This window comes from Suricata suricatta, chromosome 7 (genome assembly GCF_006229205.1).
Source record: "Suricata suricatta isolate VVHF042 chromosome 7, meerkat_22Aug2017_6uvM2_HiC, whole genome shotgun sequence".
Classification (NCBI taxonomy): domain Eukaryota; kingdom Metazoa; phylum Chordata; class Mammalia; order Carnivora; family Herpestidae; genus Suricata; species Suricata suricatta.
In genome coordinates this window covers 96,655,791-96,676,055 of record NC_043706.1, presented here as the reverse complement: position 1 = coordinate 96,676,055, position 20,265 = coordinate 96,655,791, and the positions used below count along the sequence as shown (strand labels likewise).

Sequence of the window (20,265 nt, the reverse complement as noted above, 5' to 3'; positions counted from 1 at the left end):
AGTACCAGAACTCTATGCATATATGAAGGATGATTCTAGAATTTCTATGGAAATGAAGGTGGGAGGAGCTAAGAAGTCAGCACAATCCTTGAAGAATAAAAATAAAGCTGGAAGACTTAAACTACCAGATATCAAGACTTATAACTCTACAGAAATTAAGACAGAGATACAAAAGATATAAAAACTTACGACAGTGTTTCATTTCTTTTGAATAAAGTTTAAGAATAGACATACCTAAGAGATAGAATTCAGAATAAGGTCATCCTTGGATAAGCATACAGATCCCAGGAAACTAGGAGTACCAACGATGTTCTACTTTCTTTACTTGGTACTGCTTATATGTTGTGCTCAGTTTGTGAACATTCTTCAAGCTGTGCACTTATAATGTGCACCCTTTTCTAGATGTATGTTGTATATCAATTAAAATTTTATTAAAACAATTAAGAGAATTATTCTTATATAACAGTCATCACCATAAATATAGATAGGCATTTTCTTTTCAGCTCATTATCAACCATGCTGCTAGGAGTCATTAGTCACAGCAGTGCTATATTTTTCAAAGAAGTTAACCATTATCTCTACACCTTTTATGAGTCACTTTATGGCATCCTAAATCACTCCCATGCAGTGTTACTAGTTTTCAATAATCCTGTACCTCTTCATTGAAATGCCACTTCCCATAACTGGTATTCTATGATCATATCATAGAATATTACAGGTGATTCCATGATATAGATCAGAAATTTTCCTTGTTGAAATGGAGATTTTCCCCCCCCAGCATCTTGGCTTTACTAGTATCTTTTTGTGGCTCCTTCTCCATAGGCAATGATGAGGCAGTAGCTGATACCAACAGGCGTGTGGATGGAGCTCTAGGAAGGAAGAGTGCTCTTAAAAACAGATTGAATGATGCCATTAAGCGACTACAAGCCACAGAGAGAGGTAAGGATCACAGACAAGAACTTCAGCCTCATCTGTTTATTCACTGGGATTAAAATAAAGCTTTGAGGAAGGAATACATGATTCCTTATCAATCCTTTATAAATAAATATTGTTTTCTGATGACAAAAGAAACTATGTTCATCACACACACGCACCCTGAAAAATAAGTATAAAAGCTATAATCATATCATCTAGGGGTGACCATTAAATTTGAGAGCATTTCCTCCAATCCTGTGTGTGTGCACACACACATGCATGTGTGTTTTAATAGGATCATGCTGCTTATACTGTTTGGTAACCTACTTTCTTGTGATCATCTCTTCATTAATAAGTATGCCCTAATTTGGTTATTGGGTTTCTCTGGCCCCAACTGTTATATGCCATGTCATTCTTATGGTACAAGTAGAGAGACCAACAAGCCAAATAGAGACAGAGTAACACTCATTTTGCCCAATATGGGACTAGAGTGGCATCTTAAGAAGATGAACTTGGAACCAGATGTGCCTTCCCTGGTATAGTGAAAATTAGCACATTACTGCTCAATGAGAGCGTTTTACTACATGGAGCAAATCCAACTACTGTACCACAGTGCACCAAAACCCCAGCCAGGGGGGGATCTTTCACTGAGAATCCCTGTTTTCAGCACCATCAGAACGCTGACATTCTAGGCACTGGGCTATGTTTTATATACATTACGTCATATGGGAAAATATCACCATTGCCTTCTGATGAATGTGAACCCTGAGGCTTGTCAGGGTTTGGGAACTTGCTTCAAAGGCACAGCTCCAAAAAAAAGCAGAACGGGGATTCAAAGCTACATCCATCAGAGTTCAGATCACGCTAGGTCAAATTAAATATTTCTCCACTGAAACAACTTCACCTGAGTGATTTTTATTACAAAAGTAATACATGATTATTAGAGAAAAATTAGAAAATACAGATAAGAGAAAAAAGAACAAAAGAAGAAAAATCTTTTCAAATCTCATCACCTAGGAAAACACATTTTGCTGTAAACTTACATTATTTTTATTTTAAATATATAACTTCAATAAAAATAGAATGCCACTATACATACTTTGTTGAAATTTGCTTTTATTATTTAAAAATAATTTTCCTTATTAATTTACTTCTGTACTAGAGCATCGTTTTTATGGTAAAAGGCATTCCACACAGAAGAAAGTGATATTTACAATGCATTTCAGACATAAACATTTTAGGAGTTAATACCTTGTATGTGTTTTTCATGGCTTTCTCGCAATGTCTCTAACCTGAAGAGATACTAATTACTTTTTTTTAAATCTACCTCTAATTTGAAAATGTTTTCAGTGAGCAACATGATTTTAATGAGACTCTAGAGTCTTTCAAGCTCCTGTTTTAATGCTACTTAACAATTTTCTTCTGCTCCTGACTTCTACTGTAATTAACATATATTTAAAGATCAGATCGTTGTTCAGCTTCAAAACCCAAAACCTCAGGTCTGTTTTATCCCAGTAATTAAATGGATGTTAACGTTCCCAACAAATGTCCTGCTTCTGTGCAAAGTGAATGTCCCTGTGCTCTGTGTGAAGGTGACGCTCAACAGCGCCTGGGTCAGTCAAGGCTGATCACGGAGGAAGCTCACAAGACCACCGTGCAAGTCCAGCAGGCAGCCGCCCCGATGGCTCACAATCTGACCCACTGGTCGCAAAATCTGCAGAATTTTGACTCGTCTGCTTACAACACGGCGGTGGACTCTGCCAGAGACGCAGGTATCACGGTTTGAGGTGGAAGAACTGGCCATTAGGCTCAACACATGCATTCGTTCTTCATTTGGGCTTCAGATTGGAATATTGTAGAAGTCAGCTTAGGAAGAAAAAAAAACTTTGGCTCAGTTCACCTTTCAATATATGTATGTGTATGTGCCTAGGAGATGTATATATTTCACATAAATAAACACAAGATAGCGGGTTAAGAATCTTTTTTTTTTTTTTGGATGAAGTAATGGCAGCACTGATTTTTATCAATGTAAGTTTGATCCTTTGGGGGAGAATGTCAATCACAAAATATTGGATTGTATTTTGGAAAAATATTTACTAAACTGCATTGCTTTTTCACTACCTGAGTAAAGCAGGCTATTACCAACAAATACTGACTATGGCCAAACATACACGGAAGTTTCCCATTAAGAGGAACCATTTGTTGGCCAGCTTGAATACAGATTTATAGCAACGATAATGAGATATTCTGATATCTACTTAATTTGTTTAGTTACACACAGGTATTAAAATCACTTATTACTACATTTATTCAATCTCTTCTACCTCTTAAATATCAATGTCTTTGTCATGACTAGAACTTTCCATTCCCCCGTATCACTTTGCAGAACATAATACCTTCACTTTCATTTGAGTTAAGAAACAACTTTACTAATCCACATATGAGCCACTAGAAATTTTATTCTGGGTCACAAATATCCATTCCTGTGACAATAAGCAAACTCTTTTATGTTCATCTTTTAAGTATATATCTGTAAATTCCTCCATGTAAACACTCAATTACTTTTAGAACTTGATCACTTAAAGATTTGCCTACATGACATCCAACATTTGCACTTATAAAGATAGGGCGTGAGGAATATTTACTGAATCTGTGTTAAGTTTTTTTCCTCCTTTTTCAAACGAATCCATGATCAGTAATCATCCAGAACTAGAATTAATTGAAATTGTTTCAGCCCTCTGCATTTCCTCAAACAACATCTTGTGATTCAAATCAAAGTAAATGAAAGAGAATACCATAGTATAACAGACTTTATAATGACTCTAATAAAAGGTGATTCCCTTTCTCTGACAAAATTGAGGACAGGGAAAAGGGTTTCCTTTACATACATTTCCATAATCAAAATTTAATGTTATGCACTAAATATACTTTATTACCTATAATTTGTAAAGACTATTATAGCATAAAATGGCTATTGTGCTCTGTAATCCAAACAACGAATCTTTACATGTGCATTAATCAATACGATGACATAAGTAACTTGCTACTGTTTTACTTAATTCCATTCCATGTGATAGAGAAGTACCTAGCTTCCTAAACAGAGAAAAGAGAGACATCCTTGGCCCTCACTGACATGTTCTCCTGAATCAGAGTTTAGTTTGGTTCCAGTAAGAGCCTTACTCTTTTCCAGCTGCTAATGCTGAATGACCATGGCCCTGCCCTTAGCTGGCAAACTCCCGAAGGATGTTCCTTCTCTAGTACAGTGGTTCTCAAACCTTCATATGCTTCAGAATCACCTGGGCCTCATTCCCAGAGTTTCTGATTCAGCACGTTTGGGGTGGAGCCAGAGAATCTGGATTTCTAACAAGTTGCTTGGTGATGCTGATGCCACTGCTCTCGGAGGAGCACACATCAAGAATGTGTTCAGTTCATGAAACCCTAGAAACAGTTACAGTATTCCTTGTGTTTTAGGCTTCTCTCATCAGGCTGTATCCATATAATTTGTTTTCTTTTCTATGTGTATGTCCTACCTACAAAAAATAATAATGATAACCTACGAAGTTAGTACGATCCCTTTTTACCATTACCCTTTTTGGGCCCATAGACCCAGAAGATTCAATTTGTTATTGTTATTATTATTATGTTAACAACTGTTTTAGTGCAATCACTAAATAGAATAATCTTGCCCGCTCACCCTCACCTTGGCACAACTGCAACTTTTCTGGGTGCTAGCTTGCTTCTTCCATCTAGCTCCACCTCTGCTTGGACCATTGCAGCAGCAGTGTGATGTGTGAATAGGCATCTTGGAGCATTGCCCAGCATTCCTTGTGACTTGTTATGTCAGTTCCATTAGAAATGCAAGCAGAGGCAGGCGCCTGGGTGGCTCAGTCAGTTAAGTGTCAACTCTTGATCTCATAGTTCATGGGTTCACCCCTGTGCTGGGCCCATGCTGTTAGTGCAGAGCCTGTTTGGGATTCTCTCTCTCCCTCTCTCTGCCCCTCTAGCACTCAGATGTGCGCGCGCGCACACACACACACACACACACACACACACACACACACATTCTATCTCTCTCAAATAAATAAATTAACTAGAAAAAGGAAAAGAAATGCAAGTAGAACCTGTGCTGTATAGTGAAAGGACCGCCTGTATATTTGTTGTGGATCCTGCTTTTTAGAAATGTACGTTGTAAGTCAGCTTACTCCCCATACAATTTTTAGACTGATATATATTATAAACACCACAAAGTAATAATTGCTTATGAATGAGTTTAACTATTCATTTTGCAAGATTGCAGATAATTTCTTATAGTTCTAAGAGAAGTAACCATGTGTTTGTTGTCTCTTCTCCTAACACCTTAAATATAGTTAATATTGGTTAACATAGTCAAGATATTTATTCAAGTGATTCATTTTTATTAACTGCAGTAAGAAATCTGACAGAGGTTGTCCCTCAGCTCTTGGATCAGCTTCGTACCGTAGAACAGAAGCGGCCTGCAAGCAACATTTCCGCCAGCATCCAGAGGATCCGGGAGCTTATTGCTCAGACCAGAAGCGTCGCCAGCAAGGTAACAGTGAAAGGCGTCTTTGTAGTCAGCCAGCGATAGTGAGAACATGAAACTGAACTGCCACTCCTGAGGCAGCTTCCAGACCCTGGAACCTTTCTACTGTATTGTCCAGCTTCGTAGTTCTAAGCTCCATCAGGATCTGTGCAGTAGAAGTGCATGAAGAGCTTTGAAAACTAAAGCAATTCCTGGTCCCAAGCTCAGAGCAATATATCAGACTCTCTAGGGGATGGGCTCAGCACCTGGATTTTTCGAAATCTTCCCAGTGATTCATAGGTGTAGCCAAGATTAGGGGCCACAGAGTTAACTAGTCAACAAAGCTCACAGAGCAAAAGAAATCGAGTGAAGCCAACCCCAATAGAAAACTCAATGTATTATTGTTATTATTATTATTATTTTAACAGCTGTTTCAGTGCAGTCACTGTATAATCTTGCCCATCTGCCTCTTGAAGGAATTCTCAGGTAAAACACTGATGATATGAAGCCTTTATTCACCCCTCCACAGTCATCCCTGGGGAACCACAGACCACATAAACTGGACAATCACAACAAAATTCCTGCCCGAATATGCTTGCATAGAGGCCAGGAGGCAGCACCCTAATTAGGGCTGGTGGTGGTGGCCACATGCTCTGACTTGGCCATTGGCATTTTCAGGGTGGCAAACAGGGCTTTTTCTTGGCCCTCTTTTTCATTTGTGTTTTATTGATGTACAAAACAGCATCATTTTTACAGCCAAATTATATAGTTTTATTTTCTCAGTTGCGAATTGGCCTCACCAGCCCATTGGCCCTAAGTGCTGACAGAAAGAAGAGCTGGAAATCAACTATTTTGTAATAGAGATTAGTGTTGGTACATATAGCCAACTGTTAAGTGATACATGATCATTGGTCCCACACCACAAATCACCTTTTTTAGATACCTTGGAGAAACTTTAAAGAAAAGGTTATGGTGAAGAAATGGCATTTCCAAAGCTAGGTTTCTGTGATGGCTTTCTGGTAATTTTATTTAAATGAAGAAGAATTTCAGGAACTTAATCGACTAAAACCATTTTCTAAAGAGAGTCTTGGCAATGCTTGGGGAGCCCAGTTGGCTCCTCAAAGTGAGATAATTTCTCTGCAGATGTATTTCCTTCTCAGACTCAGTTTTTACAAAAAGACTTTAATCACATCAACTGATTATTTATTAAGATGATTGATTTTTACTCAACTGGCAACATAGGACAGCTGTACTGGGAATATCATTTTAAGCTTATTGACCATCAGCATTAACCAAATCAATATTAAATAATGGAAGTAAATATATCTAATTATTGAGAAATATTTGCATGAGTGACATGGATATGAAAAGCCCATTTACTTCTGAATACTCGAAAAATCATCCTGAGCCATTTCGGCTTTTCATATTGGGCCACTCCGTAGATTGCATCTACTGAATTATGTTTTGTTGTGATCCCTGAGGATCATTATAAGAAACATCTTCATGAACTCATCATTACAGGCATAATAATGATAGATCCAGGAGCTGAAAGTACCTTAGAGATATTATTTTATTTCATTCAGCAAATTTTTTGTCCTCACTTTATAGTTGAAGAGACTGCAGGTTAAGTGACTTACTCATGGTTACATAGTAGTAAGTGGCAGAGCCAGGTTCCAAGCTTGCATCTAAGCTGGGTGTAGACCCCTCCCAACTGACCAGACATGATCAAGGATGTTACTCCTTTTCCATTCTCGAAGCCCCTGAGGAGAAAGTCTTAGCCATGTTAGTACTAAAGATTAGTTTTACTCTCCTGATCAGTTAGATTCATTACTTATTAATTTTATGGGCCTTGTGAACAGTATAACTGGCCAGGCATCCCTCATGCTATTTGGTTCACCCCAACCAAGGATGTAGTTCATTGTGGAAGTTCTATTTGTTCTCAACTTGAATCTGCTTTGTCACCTCTCTTTGGCATCCCTTCACCCCACCTTAAATTTAAACAAATATATTATAACCTGCCTTAACTCCTTTCTCCCACAAGGTGAGGGCATAAGGGAACGAGGGCGAGGAGGGGAGTAGGGCTCAGAGAGCCCGTAAGAACTGAGGGAAGCCTGCTGAGAACCGTGAGAGAGAGCTATGCCCGTTTCCGCGGGGGTGCTTTTAACAGAACAATTTTGTAACTCCAGATTCAAGTCTCCATGATGTTCGATGGCCAGTCAGCAGTGGAGGTGCACCCCAAAACCAGTGTGGATGACCTAAAAACCTTCACATCCCTGAGTCTGTACATGAAACCTCCACCCGTGAAGCAGCCGGAAGAGGCTGGGGCTGCGGACCGGTTTATCCTGTACCTCGGAAGCAAACACGTAAGAACCTGACGTCTTAAAAGAGAGAACGCAGTTAGAAGGACAGATAGGCGCTCTTCTCTTGCCTTCAAACAAAAACTCCCTATGCAAACACACAAAATTCCCGTTCTGGTAACTCACAAGGTATAGATCCCTCTAATGCCAAGACTCGAGTAGTGATTTAAGGACAAGTCATGCCTTCCCTGTGTGGGATATTTCGGGGGCCGCTTCATTACCAGCTCCACACTGCTAACAATGTAGCATTTCAAAGACTTTGCCAGCGCGCAGACCCGCTGTGTTTCATGCTGCACCCTGCTTGAAGATGGACAGCAATCCGTATTCGCAGGCTGCATTTTGTCCCTGGGTTAACCAAACGCGATTAGCACACTCCCGGAAGCCATCAAATGTCCCCGAGCCTGCAGTTGCCTTCCTTCCTGTCCAGAATGCTCTTGGACAAACACAGGGGGGCAGCAGACTCATGTAGCCACAGGGAGGCTGGAAAGGAAGAGGCACCGCCCAACCTAGCAGGAACTTTGTAATAATTCAGGGCGGACGTGCCTTGTATACAGCCTAGCATTGGGGCTGCTCCTTGTCCTTTAAAGAAATGAAAACAAAATATATATTCATACATATGAATTCTATTTACGTGACTTCTTGATGTTGCAGGCCAAAAAAGAATACATGGGTCTTGCAATCAAAAATGATAACCTGGTGTACATTTATAATTTGGGAACCAAGGATGTAGAGATTCCTCTGGACTCCAAACCCGTCAGCTCCTGGCCTGCTTACTTCAGCATTGTCAAGATGGAAAGGTAAAGTGAAGCCACAGCATGAGGCTTACATGCACATTTCATAAGAAATCTATTGAATGTGCATGAGCACACAGGTGTGTGCACGCACACACACACACACACACACACACACACAATCTTTCTGTCGATGTTTAAATAACGTTTTCTTCCCTCTATTGTTGCTCCTCTTTCTTTTTCCATTATTCCTTTATTCCTTCCTAAATACTTCAGCAGAAAACAAAAGCAATGGCTTCTGAAGCAATCAAAAGATTTATTTATCAGAAAATAAATAATCTGGTTATTAGAAGTTTTTGTCTTTTTTCCTTTTGCTATTGATTGCTTACATTCCGTAAATGCAGACACAAGTGACAAAATCAAATCACCAATTCTGCAAGGAGGGAACATTATCAGCAGTTTGACATCCAAAAACATCCATTTTCTACAAATTATTTCGCTAATAAAGAGTGAAATTCTTTACAGGGTAGGAAAACATGGAAAGGTGTTTTTAACAGTCCCGAGTCTAAGTAGCACCGCGGAGGAAAAGTTTATTAAAAAGGGAGAATTTGCAGGAGATGACTCCTTGCTGGATCTGGACCCTGAGGACACTGTGTTTTATGTTGGTGGCGTGCCTCCAAACTTCAAGGTAAGCTACCAGCTATATTTGGACTTAACAATCTACAATGATTATTTTTAACAATTCATAGAGTGGGGTGGGCTGGAAATCTTGATATTTCTTTTTTATTTAACGTTTCAAGTTTTTGTTTAAATTCTAGTTGACATATAGTGTAATATTAGTTTCAGAAGTAGAACTCAGTGATTCATCACTTATATATAACACCCAGTGCTCATCCCAACAAGTTTCCTCCTTAATCCTCATCTCCCATTTAGCCCTTCCCCGCCGCCTAGAAATCTTGATATTTTAGGCAAGAACTTGGCTCAGTGTGTGGTAAAATTCTAATCTAGAAATCTGGCATATAAATCAGGTCTTGAATACCCATATTTTCATACCATCAGATGTATCTTGTGGATTTGTACCTAGTCTTCCGGTTCACAGATCACAGGTTCAACTCAGCTATTTCCATGAATATAGACAGGAAATAAAATATTTGAGATGAGGGAAGGGATGGAACTGGGGGGGGCGGGGGACAGGACGTATGAGACCTGGTGAAAGGAAGAAAAATTTAAGTCCCAGCCAGATAGAGAGTTTATGCAGGATTCCAATTCCAGGGCTACCACTTACCAGTAATAGACACATTACTGAACGTTTCCAAGAATTACTTTCTGTTTGTATGAGAGAATAGGAATACCTACCTCACAGAACTGCTGTAAGAATGGATTTCGGTCATGAATTCACATTCACCCCGCAGTGCGTGACAAATACATAGTATATACTCAGCAAATCCCATCCTCACTGCTAAGATATGCACAACTGAAATACCATTGTTTACCTAAATTATTTGGCACAGAGTAGACACGGGTCTGGGAAGATATTTATATCCATGGGTCGTTTCCCTTGACCTGCTCTCTGTTTCATTGCCTGTTCTGTATCATCTGGGTGAAATGGGATGATGGTATAGTTGACTTTGCTTTGTCTATTGCATAGCTCCCCGCAAGCTTAAACCTGCCCGGCTTCGTCGGTTGCCTGGAATTGGCCACTTTGAATAATGATGTGATCAGCTTGTACAACTTCAAGCACATCTATAACATGGATCCCTCCAAGTTAGTGCCCTGTGCCAGGTAAGGAAGTGTTCCACATACTAAGACTTCGATAGCAGATGAGACAAACATGGACAGTATTCAGGTTCTCAATGTTTTCTTTGGGGAAACGAGTTTTGAAACTGCATAATAGTCATGCCTACAAAACTCATTTCAGTTCTCTATACCACAGAAGAGTGTACGCAATTATAGAAAGTGTTAAACAACTTGTTTGCAGAGAGTGGGGTTTCACTAGAAACTTCTGTTGTCTTAGCACATAGGATAGAAAAGAAATCCATTTAAAACAATCCATTTAGGATAAAGATGTGATATATATATACACACATATGTGTACATACATATATATAATGGAATATGTATGATTCAACCATAAAAAAAAGAATGAAATCTTGCCATTTGCAACAAAGTGGATGAAGCTAGAGTATATTATACTGAGCAAAATAAGTCAGTCAGAGAAAGGCAAATACCATATGAAAAAACTCATATGTGGAGTTTAAGAAACAAAGTAGGGGCACCTGGGTGGCTCAGTCGGTTGAGTGTCTGGCTTCAGCTCAGGTCATAATCGCGCAGTTTGTGGGTTAAAGCTCTGCGTCAGGCTCCTTGCTGACAGCTAGCTCAGAGCCTGGAACCTGTCTTCAAATTCTGTGTCTCCCTCTATCTCTGACCCTCCCCTGCTCTCACTGTCTCTCTCTCTCTCTCTCTCTCTCTTTCTCTCTCTCTCTCTCTCAAAAATAAATAAAACATTAAAAACTTTTTAAAAAAAAGAAACAAAATAAATGAAGGGCACCTGGGTGGCTCAGTGGGTTAAGCATCCAACTCTTGATTTAGGCTCAGGTCATGATCTCAGGGTTCATGAGACCAAGCCCTGCACCAGGCTCTGCACTGACAGGCTCTCTTCCTTTCTCTCTGCCCCTCCCCACCCCAAAATAAGTAAATAAACTTATATTTTAAGAAAAAAGGAAACAAAACAGGTGAATATAGGGAAAGAGAAAGAAAAATAAAATAAGCTAAAAGCAGAGAGGGAGGCAAACCAGAAAACAGTCTCTTAACTATAGAGAACAACTTGAGGGCTGCTGGAGGGTAGCGGGTGAGGGGATGGACTAAATGGGCGATTGGTAGTAAGGAGGGCACTTGTGATGAGCACTGGGTGTTATATGTAAGTGGTATATCACTAAATTCTACTCCTGAAACTAAAAATATGAAAAAATAAAAAATAAAATGATTCATTTAACTTACTTACAAATATTTCTCTATGTCTCCTATGCAAACATCAGTATTTCATTTATTTTTTCAAGTTTTTAATTTAAATTCCAGTTAGTTAACATACAGTGTAAGAGTGTAATATTAGTCTCAATGTAGAATTTAGTGATTCATCACTTACATACAACATCGAGTGCTCATCACAATAAGTACCCTCCTTGACTATTGAGTGCTGAGAATGAACTGAGGGTTGAAGGGGAAGGGGGAGGGGGGAAAAGAGGTGGTGGTGATGGTGGAGGGCACTTAAGGGGAAGAGCACTGGGTGTTATATGGAAAACAATTTGACAATAAAATATTATGAAAAAATAAATAAATAAATAAGTACCCTCCTTAATCCCTAATGTCCTGTTTAACCCATCCCCCTGCCCACCCCACCTCCAGCAGTGCTCAGTTTGTTCTTTATAGTTAAGAGTCTCTTTTCTGGCCTGCTTCTCTCTTTCCCCTCACTCATGTTCATCTGTTTTATTTCTTAAATTCTACATATTTAAATAATGTAAGGTCCATGGAAGATGTCATGACAGTGGGTTAGTTAAACGGGTCTCACCTGAAAAGCATAATACAAACTGTCTTATGCATACGCTCCTTGTGTTTTATTCCAGAGATAAACTGGCCTTCACTCAGAGCCGGGCTGCCAGCTATTTCTTCGATGGCTCTAGTTACGCAGTGGTGAGGGATATCACACGGAGAGGGAAATTCGGTCAGGTGACTCGCTTTGACATAGAAGTTCGAACCCCAGCTGACAATGGCCTGGTGCTCCTGATGGTCAATGGAGTGAGTAAAAATAAGAGTCCTTTATCGTCGCCTTTATTTCCTTTGCTTTCTGCTGGGCATATTCCTAGGAACCTGCCAGGTTGGATGTGCCATGCCACCAAACTGAAGTTTTCGTTTAGAAAGCAAAATTGGATTTCTTTTTCTTTAGGGAAGTGATGTCAGAAACAAGTAAAAGCAGCCTTGAAATGCATTTCTGTGCACTACATTTTGGGTTGTATATTAAATATAACCTCATTTAATAAACTAGGGAATTTTTCAGAAAATCGGGATCAAGATCTAGGTGAATGGTATGTCTGCAGAAGTTTAGCACTGACTTTTTTACAGCATATGCCTTAATCAACAAAAAAATTGCATGCTTACTATAAATATAGGCATTTTTATTAATGATTTACATAAAAGTATGTAATGGTGTATTTTATTAATGTTTATTAATTATAATCCACATTATTATGGATATATATTCAAAACTAGGAATAAAGACAATTTATATAAAGATAGAATAGTGAATAAAAATAAACACAATTTTAAAATAATGATGAAATAAAATAAAATTGTTTTCTATTTGTTAATGATACAAATATTGTTAATGGCAGTGTTAGTAAGAACAATATGATTAAATATACTTATGTATTTTTGAAAGTCTCATTAATTCTTTGAGGTACGCTGACTCAAAAATCTGTCCTAAGTCCAATTATTTCAATACTAAGTTTAATTGGCTGTCAAAACTGAACAAGATATCTCAAAAATAAAAATATAAGATGTGTATCATTGGCTATGCTTACTAAATGATGTTACCATTTTTCAGTCTCCTTCACTAATTGGCAAAAGTTGTCTTTGAATTTGGCTAGTTTATTTCTGTCTTTCCTGATGTCAATTCTTGCTACCTAATCAGATATTGTATCATTTTGTAAACTGAAACAAAAGAGTTCAAGACCATTAAAATTTTTAATAGAAGGATTTTTAAATTAGAAATTTATTTCTAAAACTGTTTTAATAGTACATATATGAGTTTTTTAATAAGTAATACACATATTGCTTTCATCAACAAATTCGTTTAATAACAGAAAATTTGTTGGCTTAATCAGTTAAGCGTCCAACTCTTGATTTTGGCTCAGGTCATGATCTCATAGTTTGTGAGATCAAGGCCCACATCAGGCTCTGAGCTGACAGCACCAAGCCTGCTTGAGATTCTTCTCTCTCTCTCTCCCTCTGCCCCTTCCCCACTCACACTCTCTGACTCTCTCTCAAAGTAAATAAATAAACTTAAGAAAACGGAAAATTTCCAAATATGTTTTTTAAAAACCATCTCTCCAGAACTGTCTCTCCAGAGTGCAACTTTCTTCAAAAAAAGCTACTCTCTTCAGAAATCTGTTGCATTCCTATGCACTAATAATGAAGCAGCAGAAAGAGAAATTAAGAAATCTCATTTACAATTGAACCAAAAATAATAAAATATCTAGGAATAAACTTGACCAAAGATATGAAAGACTTGTGCTCCAAAAACTGTAAAAAATTGATGAAAGAAATTGAAGACAACAAAATGAAATGGAAAGACATTCCATGTTCATGGATTAGAAGAACAAATAGTGTTAAAATTTTATACCACCCAAAGCAATCTACAGATTTAATGTAACCCCTATCAAAATACCAACAGCATTTTCACAGAACTGGAACAAACAATTCTAATATTTTTATGGAACCAGAAAATACCTTAAATATCCAAAGCAATCTTGAAAAAGAGAAGCAAAACCGGAGGCATCACAATTCTGGACTTCAAGCCATATCATAAAGCTGTGCTGGCACATAGGTCAATGAAACAGACTAGAAAACCCAGAAATACCCACAATTATATGGTCAATTAATTTCAACAAAGGAGAAATGAATATACAAGGGGAAAAAGTCTCTTCAACAAATGGTGTTGGGAGAATTGGACAGCTATATGCTGGACCTCTTTCTTTCACCATACACAAGAATAAACTCAAATTGGATTAAAGACCTAGATGTGAGTCCTGAAACCATAAAACTTCTAGAAGACAGCAAAAGCAGTAATGTCTCTGACATCGGCTATAGCAACATTTTTCTAGATGTGTCTCCTGAGGCAAGGGAAATAAAAACTAAACTAAACTATGTGGACTACATTAAAATAAAAGCTTCTGCACAACAAAGGAAACAGGCAACAAAACTGAAAAGCAATCTATGGAATGGGCAAAGATATTTGTAAATGATAGATCTGATAGAGGGTTAGTATCCAAAATATGTAAAGAACTGATACAACTCAATACCCCCAAAAACCAGTGATCTAATTAAAAACCAGGCAGAAGATAAGAATAGACATTTCTCCAAAGATGGCATCCAGATGGCCAAAAAACACATGAAAAGATGTTCAACATCACTCATCATCAGGGAAATGCAAATAAAACTACAGTTAGAAAAAAGAAAAACTACAGAATATCACCTCCCACGTGTCAGAATGGCAAAAACACGAGAAACAACAGGTGTTGGCAAAGATGTGGAGAAAAAGAAATCCTGTTGGTGGGAATGCAAGCTAGTGCAGCCACTGTGGAAAACAGTATGAAGGATCCTCAAAAAAATTAAAAATAGAACTACCCTATGATCCAGTAATCACACTACTGGTATTTACTCAAAAAATATAGAAACATGAATTCAAAGGGATATATGCACCCCTTGTGTATTATTTACAATAAGTAGCATTATTTACAATAACCAGACTAAGGAAGCAACCCAAGTGTCCATCAAGAGGTGCATGGATAAAGATGTGGCTTATATATACAATGGAAATAAAATTCAACCTTAAAAAAGAGTGAAATCTTGTCATTTATAATGACATGGATGGAGCTAGAGAGTATAATGTTAAGCAAAATAAGTCAGTCAGAGAAAGACAAATACCATATCATCTCACTCATATGTGGAATTTAATAAAACAAATGAGCAAAGGAAAAAGGAGAGAGAGAGAGAAGCCAAGGAGCAGACTCTGAACTGTAAAGAACAAACTGATGGTTACCAGAGGGGAGGTGGGTGGGAAAATGGATGATGAGGATGAAGGCGTGCATGGTGACAAGCACCGAGTGATGTATGGAATTGTTGAACCACTATATTGTATACCTGAAACTAATATAATACTGTTTGATTACTACACTGGAATTAAAATAAAAACATAAATAACAAAAATTTTCAGAAGTCACTTTCTCCTGCATTGTTATAATATCCCTCCCTTGAAATGACAGATAAAGGATTTTTTTTAATAACCAGTAAACTTCATCCTACTGAAAGACATTTGTCATCAGAAATGAAGGTCAACAAATTTAGAATAACTCACTTTATAAAGAAAATGTGTAACCCTCTTTAAATGTGATACCATTTTTAGTAATTTGCAAGAAGTAATCTGCAAACATCTGTGTCTCAAAAATACTTTCACATCACTGCATCTCCAAAGAAAACCATTGTGAATATTCTATTATTTAAGTCTTCTCACATGTAAATCCATGTAACCAGACACACATAAACTGCAATAAACTGTAATAAGCTAACAGCAAAGAAATGGTTGAGGGGCCACTGCCAGCCTCCAAGTGTAAGCCTCTCAAAGTCTCATATACCATGTGAAGTCCATGAACATTGTCCAAAGGACAATATGAAGGTCCAGATCGATCCATGTATTAAATACTAAAAGTTGGTTTTTCTCTCTATTTTAGAGTTTTTAAATGAGCATAAATGGGAAGTTGAAATATTTTCTTTCTTTCCCCTAATGGATTGTTTTGCACATCCCAGAAATATACAAATTCTACTCAGGATATCACTTTCTGACAAATAGTGACTTTACCATAACACTTTACTTTTCAAATCCATTCAATTCTTCTGTATATAAACTTCCAAAACAAGAAAGCCTGACCAATAAATTATATAAGTATTACAGAATTACTTTTATGGCCCAAGTGCATAATAATTTCATATTTATTTACATAAATACAGTGTTTCCAAATAAAACAGAAATGTCCTTCTCTTTCTTGTATCTGTATTTACTGACAATGTTTTAAGATTTTTTTTCAACAAATCTTGGGATTATTTTTCATTATTACCAATTTTTCTCTTAAAATGAAATGCAGTTACATTTGTTGGCCTGTTACAATTGTTGAAAATTTTCAAGATTTTTAAAAGGTCAATGATGTAAATTTAAATTTTCTCTATTTAATAAAGTAAATAAGAAACAGAATGTACTTGTTTTAAATTATGTATAAACATTAACACTTTAGTATATTAACATGTGACATAACTGTTGATGAGGATAGAGCTGCGATTTTCATTTTCTAATATTTTCTAATAGGAATGCCATTAGTTTTCAGTGTCAATAATAAACAGTGTTATTTCTCAAATTCAGCTAAATGTACACTTTCATTGTAGCAGATGCTCACATCTTATTTACTTCTTTCTCTCCACAGAGTATGTTTTTCAGCTTGGAAATGCGCAATGGTTACTTACATGTGTTCTATGACTTTGGATTTAGCAATGGCCCTGTGCATCTTGAGGACACATTGAAGAAAGCTCAAATTAATGATGCGAAATACCATGAGGTAAAATCATTGCAATTTGTGTCATTTATTTTGTTTTGTTTTGCTTGTACTTAGACGTATTGATTTAATCAGGTGATCAAATGACATAAGTGGGAAAGTAACCTGAACACCTTCACATTTAAAGACCAACTGAAACTCCCCAACCACGCAACTCCAGGATGACGTTTGCTTTCAAGAATGAATGTTTTTGTCATATTGATGTTTCTTGTAAAAGAGTCACTGAAAGATTCATTTTAATTGTCTCATTGACCAAAAGGTTCCTGTTAATGTTCAGTGTCCTGATTACAATGGCACTCCATAGAATTCTTTTATACATTTGTTTATACATTTATACATTTGTTGAAAATGTCAGAGTGTGGATACAAGGGCCATTTTTAGACTTATCCTTTGAGCACTATTAAATGTAAAAAGAGTAGATAGTAAGCAAATAGAGAATTTTCTTGTAAACCATTTATGCAGAACCTAGAAAACACTAACATGGATTCCCTTAAAAAGAGAGTCCATGAGGAATACTCCTTAATCTTGAAACAGTGATACAGTATGCTGATAATATACTTCATTGATTTTCATTAACAACTTGACTCTACAATTGTGTATCTTTTAAGTTGAACCAAAATGCAGAGAATAGGAGGCTGTATTTCTCTCTTCAGTTCAAAGTCCATGGTTTTCATGAGGCTGGTTTAAGATAGAGGAATATTTAAATTATTTCTCTGACTAGCATTTTTGCAGATTCATTAAATCTTTTCACTATGTCACACACACAAAAAATGGCACCTGATAACATACAGTATAGGGTCCAAAAGGTAGCTGTTAATAGTTTTTCCTGAATCCTCTCAAAGGAGCAAAAAACAACACTTGGTCTCATGACAAAAATATTTTTTGGTCTAGCTTCTTCATCATATGGAAATCCTTCTCCAGAAAATGTGAACTTCTAGTTATTTACTTGGTTTCATGTCTGTAAAAAAAAAAATCTATTCCCCATTTTGTGAACAAACAAACATGAGAACATAGAGGTCCATTGTTACAATCAGAATAATTAAAACATAGTCATCTTCAAAAAGTTGATTATTTTTTAATGTTTATTTATTTCTTTATTTTGAGAGAGAGCATGCACACATGCACAAGCAGGGGGAGGGATTAAGAGAGGAGAGAGAGAAAATCCCAAGCATCCCCCATGCCGTCAGTGAGGAGCCCCAGCACAATCCCATGAACCATGAGACCATTACCTGAGCCAAAACCAAGAGCCATACACTTGACCTACTGATCCACCCAAGTGTCCTCAAAAGTTGATTATTAAATAGTGATCCATACCTGCAATGTATTATTTCTTCTAGATCTCAGTCATTTACCACAATGATAAGAAAATGATTTTGGTGGTTGACAGACGACATGTCAAGAGCATGGACAATGAAAAGATGAAAATTCCTTTTACAGACATATACATTGGAGGGGCTCCCCCAGAAATTTTACAATCCAGGTAAGGTTTTTCCTGTTAAGTTGCCATCACTCCTAATGATGTACTAGTATGAGTATTCAACATCTGGGAGATGTCTAGTAAAACTTTTAAAGCACTCCCACTTGCTACTTCTACACACAGGCACAGGCACATGCACACACATTCATGCACCCTCATAACCTTCTTAAATTAGCATCTTCTAGATGTGATCTACAGGTTTCTTTAATTATTGTATTACTCTTACAACATAGTCTAATGTGACACTTCTCATCTGCAAGAAGAAAGGCAGAGCATCTGTCCCTTAACTTTTGTTTTAGTCTTAAACCTCTTTGAACTGTTAAATGGCATCTGAGGATATGAAAATCCTTAAGCTTATCCAAGAGGTTGTAAATTATGTATCATTACAATTTTATTCTCATGTATTTAAAAATTTAACTCTTATTACAATTAAGTCACAGCATCAGACATCCTTGAGACTCAGAGGCAACTGTAGAATATTCCAGGCCAGTCATTCTCAATGCTGGTCCTCATTAGCATAACCTAGAAAACTTTTATGATTTTCTACTTGGTGTGGGATAAGGGCCCAACCTCAAGCTTCCTTTCCAAATTAGATACTCTCTTAGCTCCTTCAACCATGCCACTTGGGAACTTTAACCATTATGGTTGCCATTATATACTCCCTAATCTGTTAGTTAGCATGGTCCTCTAAGTGTGATCTTGATGGAGCAAAATATTTTAGGGCTATTGCTCCTTAGTTTGGCCAGTGTTCACCTAAAATACATTGAAATAATTGTAATTTGGTTAAAACTAACTTCATAGTCATTCAGTATTTAATAATATGTTAGATATTAGGATTACATTATTGATCAAAATGCCATCCCTGATTTCAAAGATAAAGAATTTCTTACTATCCTATTAATCCAACAGCCCAACATTCACTAAGACATTTCTCTAGCCTTAGCTTATTATGTTATGTTGCAAAACAGCCAAGAAGATGAGTTTATGACCCAAGTGGATTAATGGAAGACTGAATACCTGGATTCAAATCCTGACTTACCTCTTGTAACATTTAACACAAAATAAAACAAGACAAAACAAACAAAAAATTTTCATGTTTCTTACTTTAATTTAATAGGTTAAGCCATGTGTGGTTGCCGAGTGTTGATCATTTTTTACCTAAAATATGTCAGTTTTCTATTAATCATCTATAAAAGGGAAATAATAGCATTTCCTTCTATCTCACTGAATTTTTATAAACATAAAATGAGCTAATGTAAGTTAAAGAATCTCAAAAATTATAAAAAGTAAACAAATTGGCTTGATGAAGAAAAAACCATTCTATAGTCTAAGATTAGACATTACTATGTACTTATGGAAGAAACCATGAGAATACAAACAATTATAAAGCTACTAAAATGAGTATAAATAAAATCAAATTTCACATCCCACATATTCAGAGTAACATCATCATTACCATCATCCCCATTATCATCATCATCATCATCATATCAGTGAAGACTAATGTTCTTTTCCAGGACCCTCAAAGCACACCTTCCCCTAGATATCAACTTCAGAGGATGCATGAAGGGTTTCCAGTTCCAAAAGAAAGATTTCAATTTATTAGAGCAGACAGAAACCCTGGGAGTTGGTTATGGATGCCCAGAAGACTCTCTTGTAAGTACCAATCAAAAGTTTTTTAGTAAGTAGACACACAAACACACACACAAACACACACACACACACACACACACACATTTTTAATAATAAAAAATAAGCAGACACAAAACTTGCCATTCTCAAAAGCTGGAAAAGCTCTTTTCAGCTTCTCTGTGATTGTAGGTACATCTTGGGCTTCTTTCTGCTGCCAGCAAAAAGAAGAATCATTAAG

The 20,265-nt window shown here is 37.0% G+C and overlaps 1 protein-coding gene across 2 annotated transcripts in view; it reads left to right on the top strand.

The window, feature by feature from the left end:
* Nucleotides 1-20,265, top strand: part of LAMA4 (laminin subunit alpha 4) — a 147,993-nt gene that overhangs the window by 104,906 nt on the left and 22,822 nt on the right. For both annotated transcript variants that reach the window (XM_029944549.1, XM_029944548.1), the window contains exons 16-26: nt 823-939; nt 2,508-2,687; nt 5,343-5,482; nt 7,642-7,818; nt 8,464-8,609; nt 9,069-9,231; nt 10,192-10,325; nt 12,164-12,335; nt 16,790-16,921; nt 18,256-18,398; nt 19,913-20,051. In XM_029944549.1, coding sequence (XP_029800409.1) covers nt 823-939; nt 2,508-2,687; nt 5,343-5,482; nt 7,642-7,818; nt 8,464-8,609; nt 9,069-9,231; nt 10,192-10,325; nt 12,164-12,335; nt 16,790-16,921; nt 18,256-18,398; nt 19,913-20,051 — 1,643 coding nt within the window. The remainder of the gene's footprint in view (nt 1-822; nt 940-2,507; nt 2,688-5,342; nt 5,483-7,641; nt 7,819-8,463; nt 8,610-9,068; nt 9,232-10,191; nt 10,326-12,163; nt 12,336-16,789; nt 16,922-18,255; nt 18,399-19,912; nt 20,052-20,265) is intronic.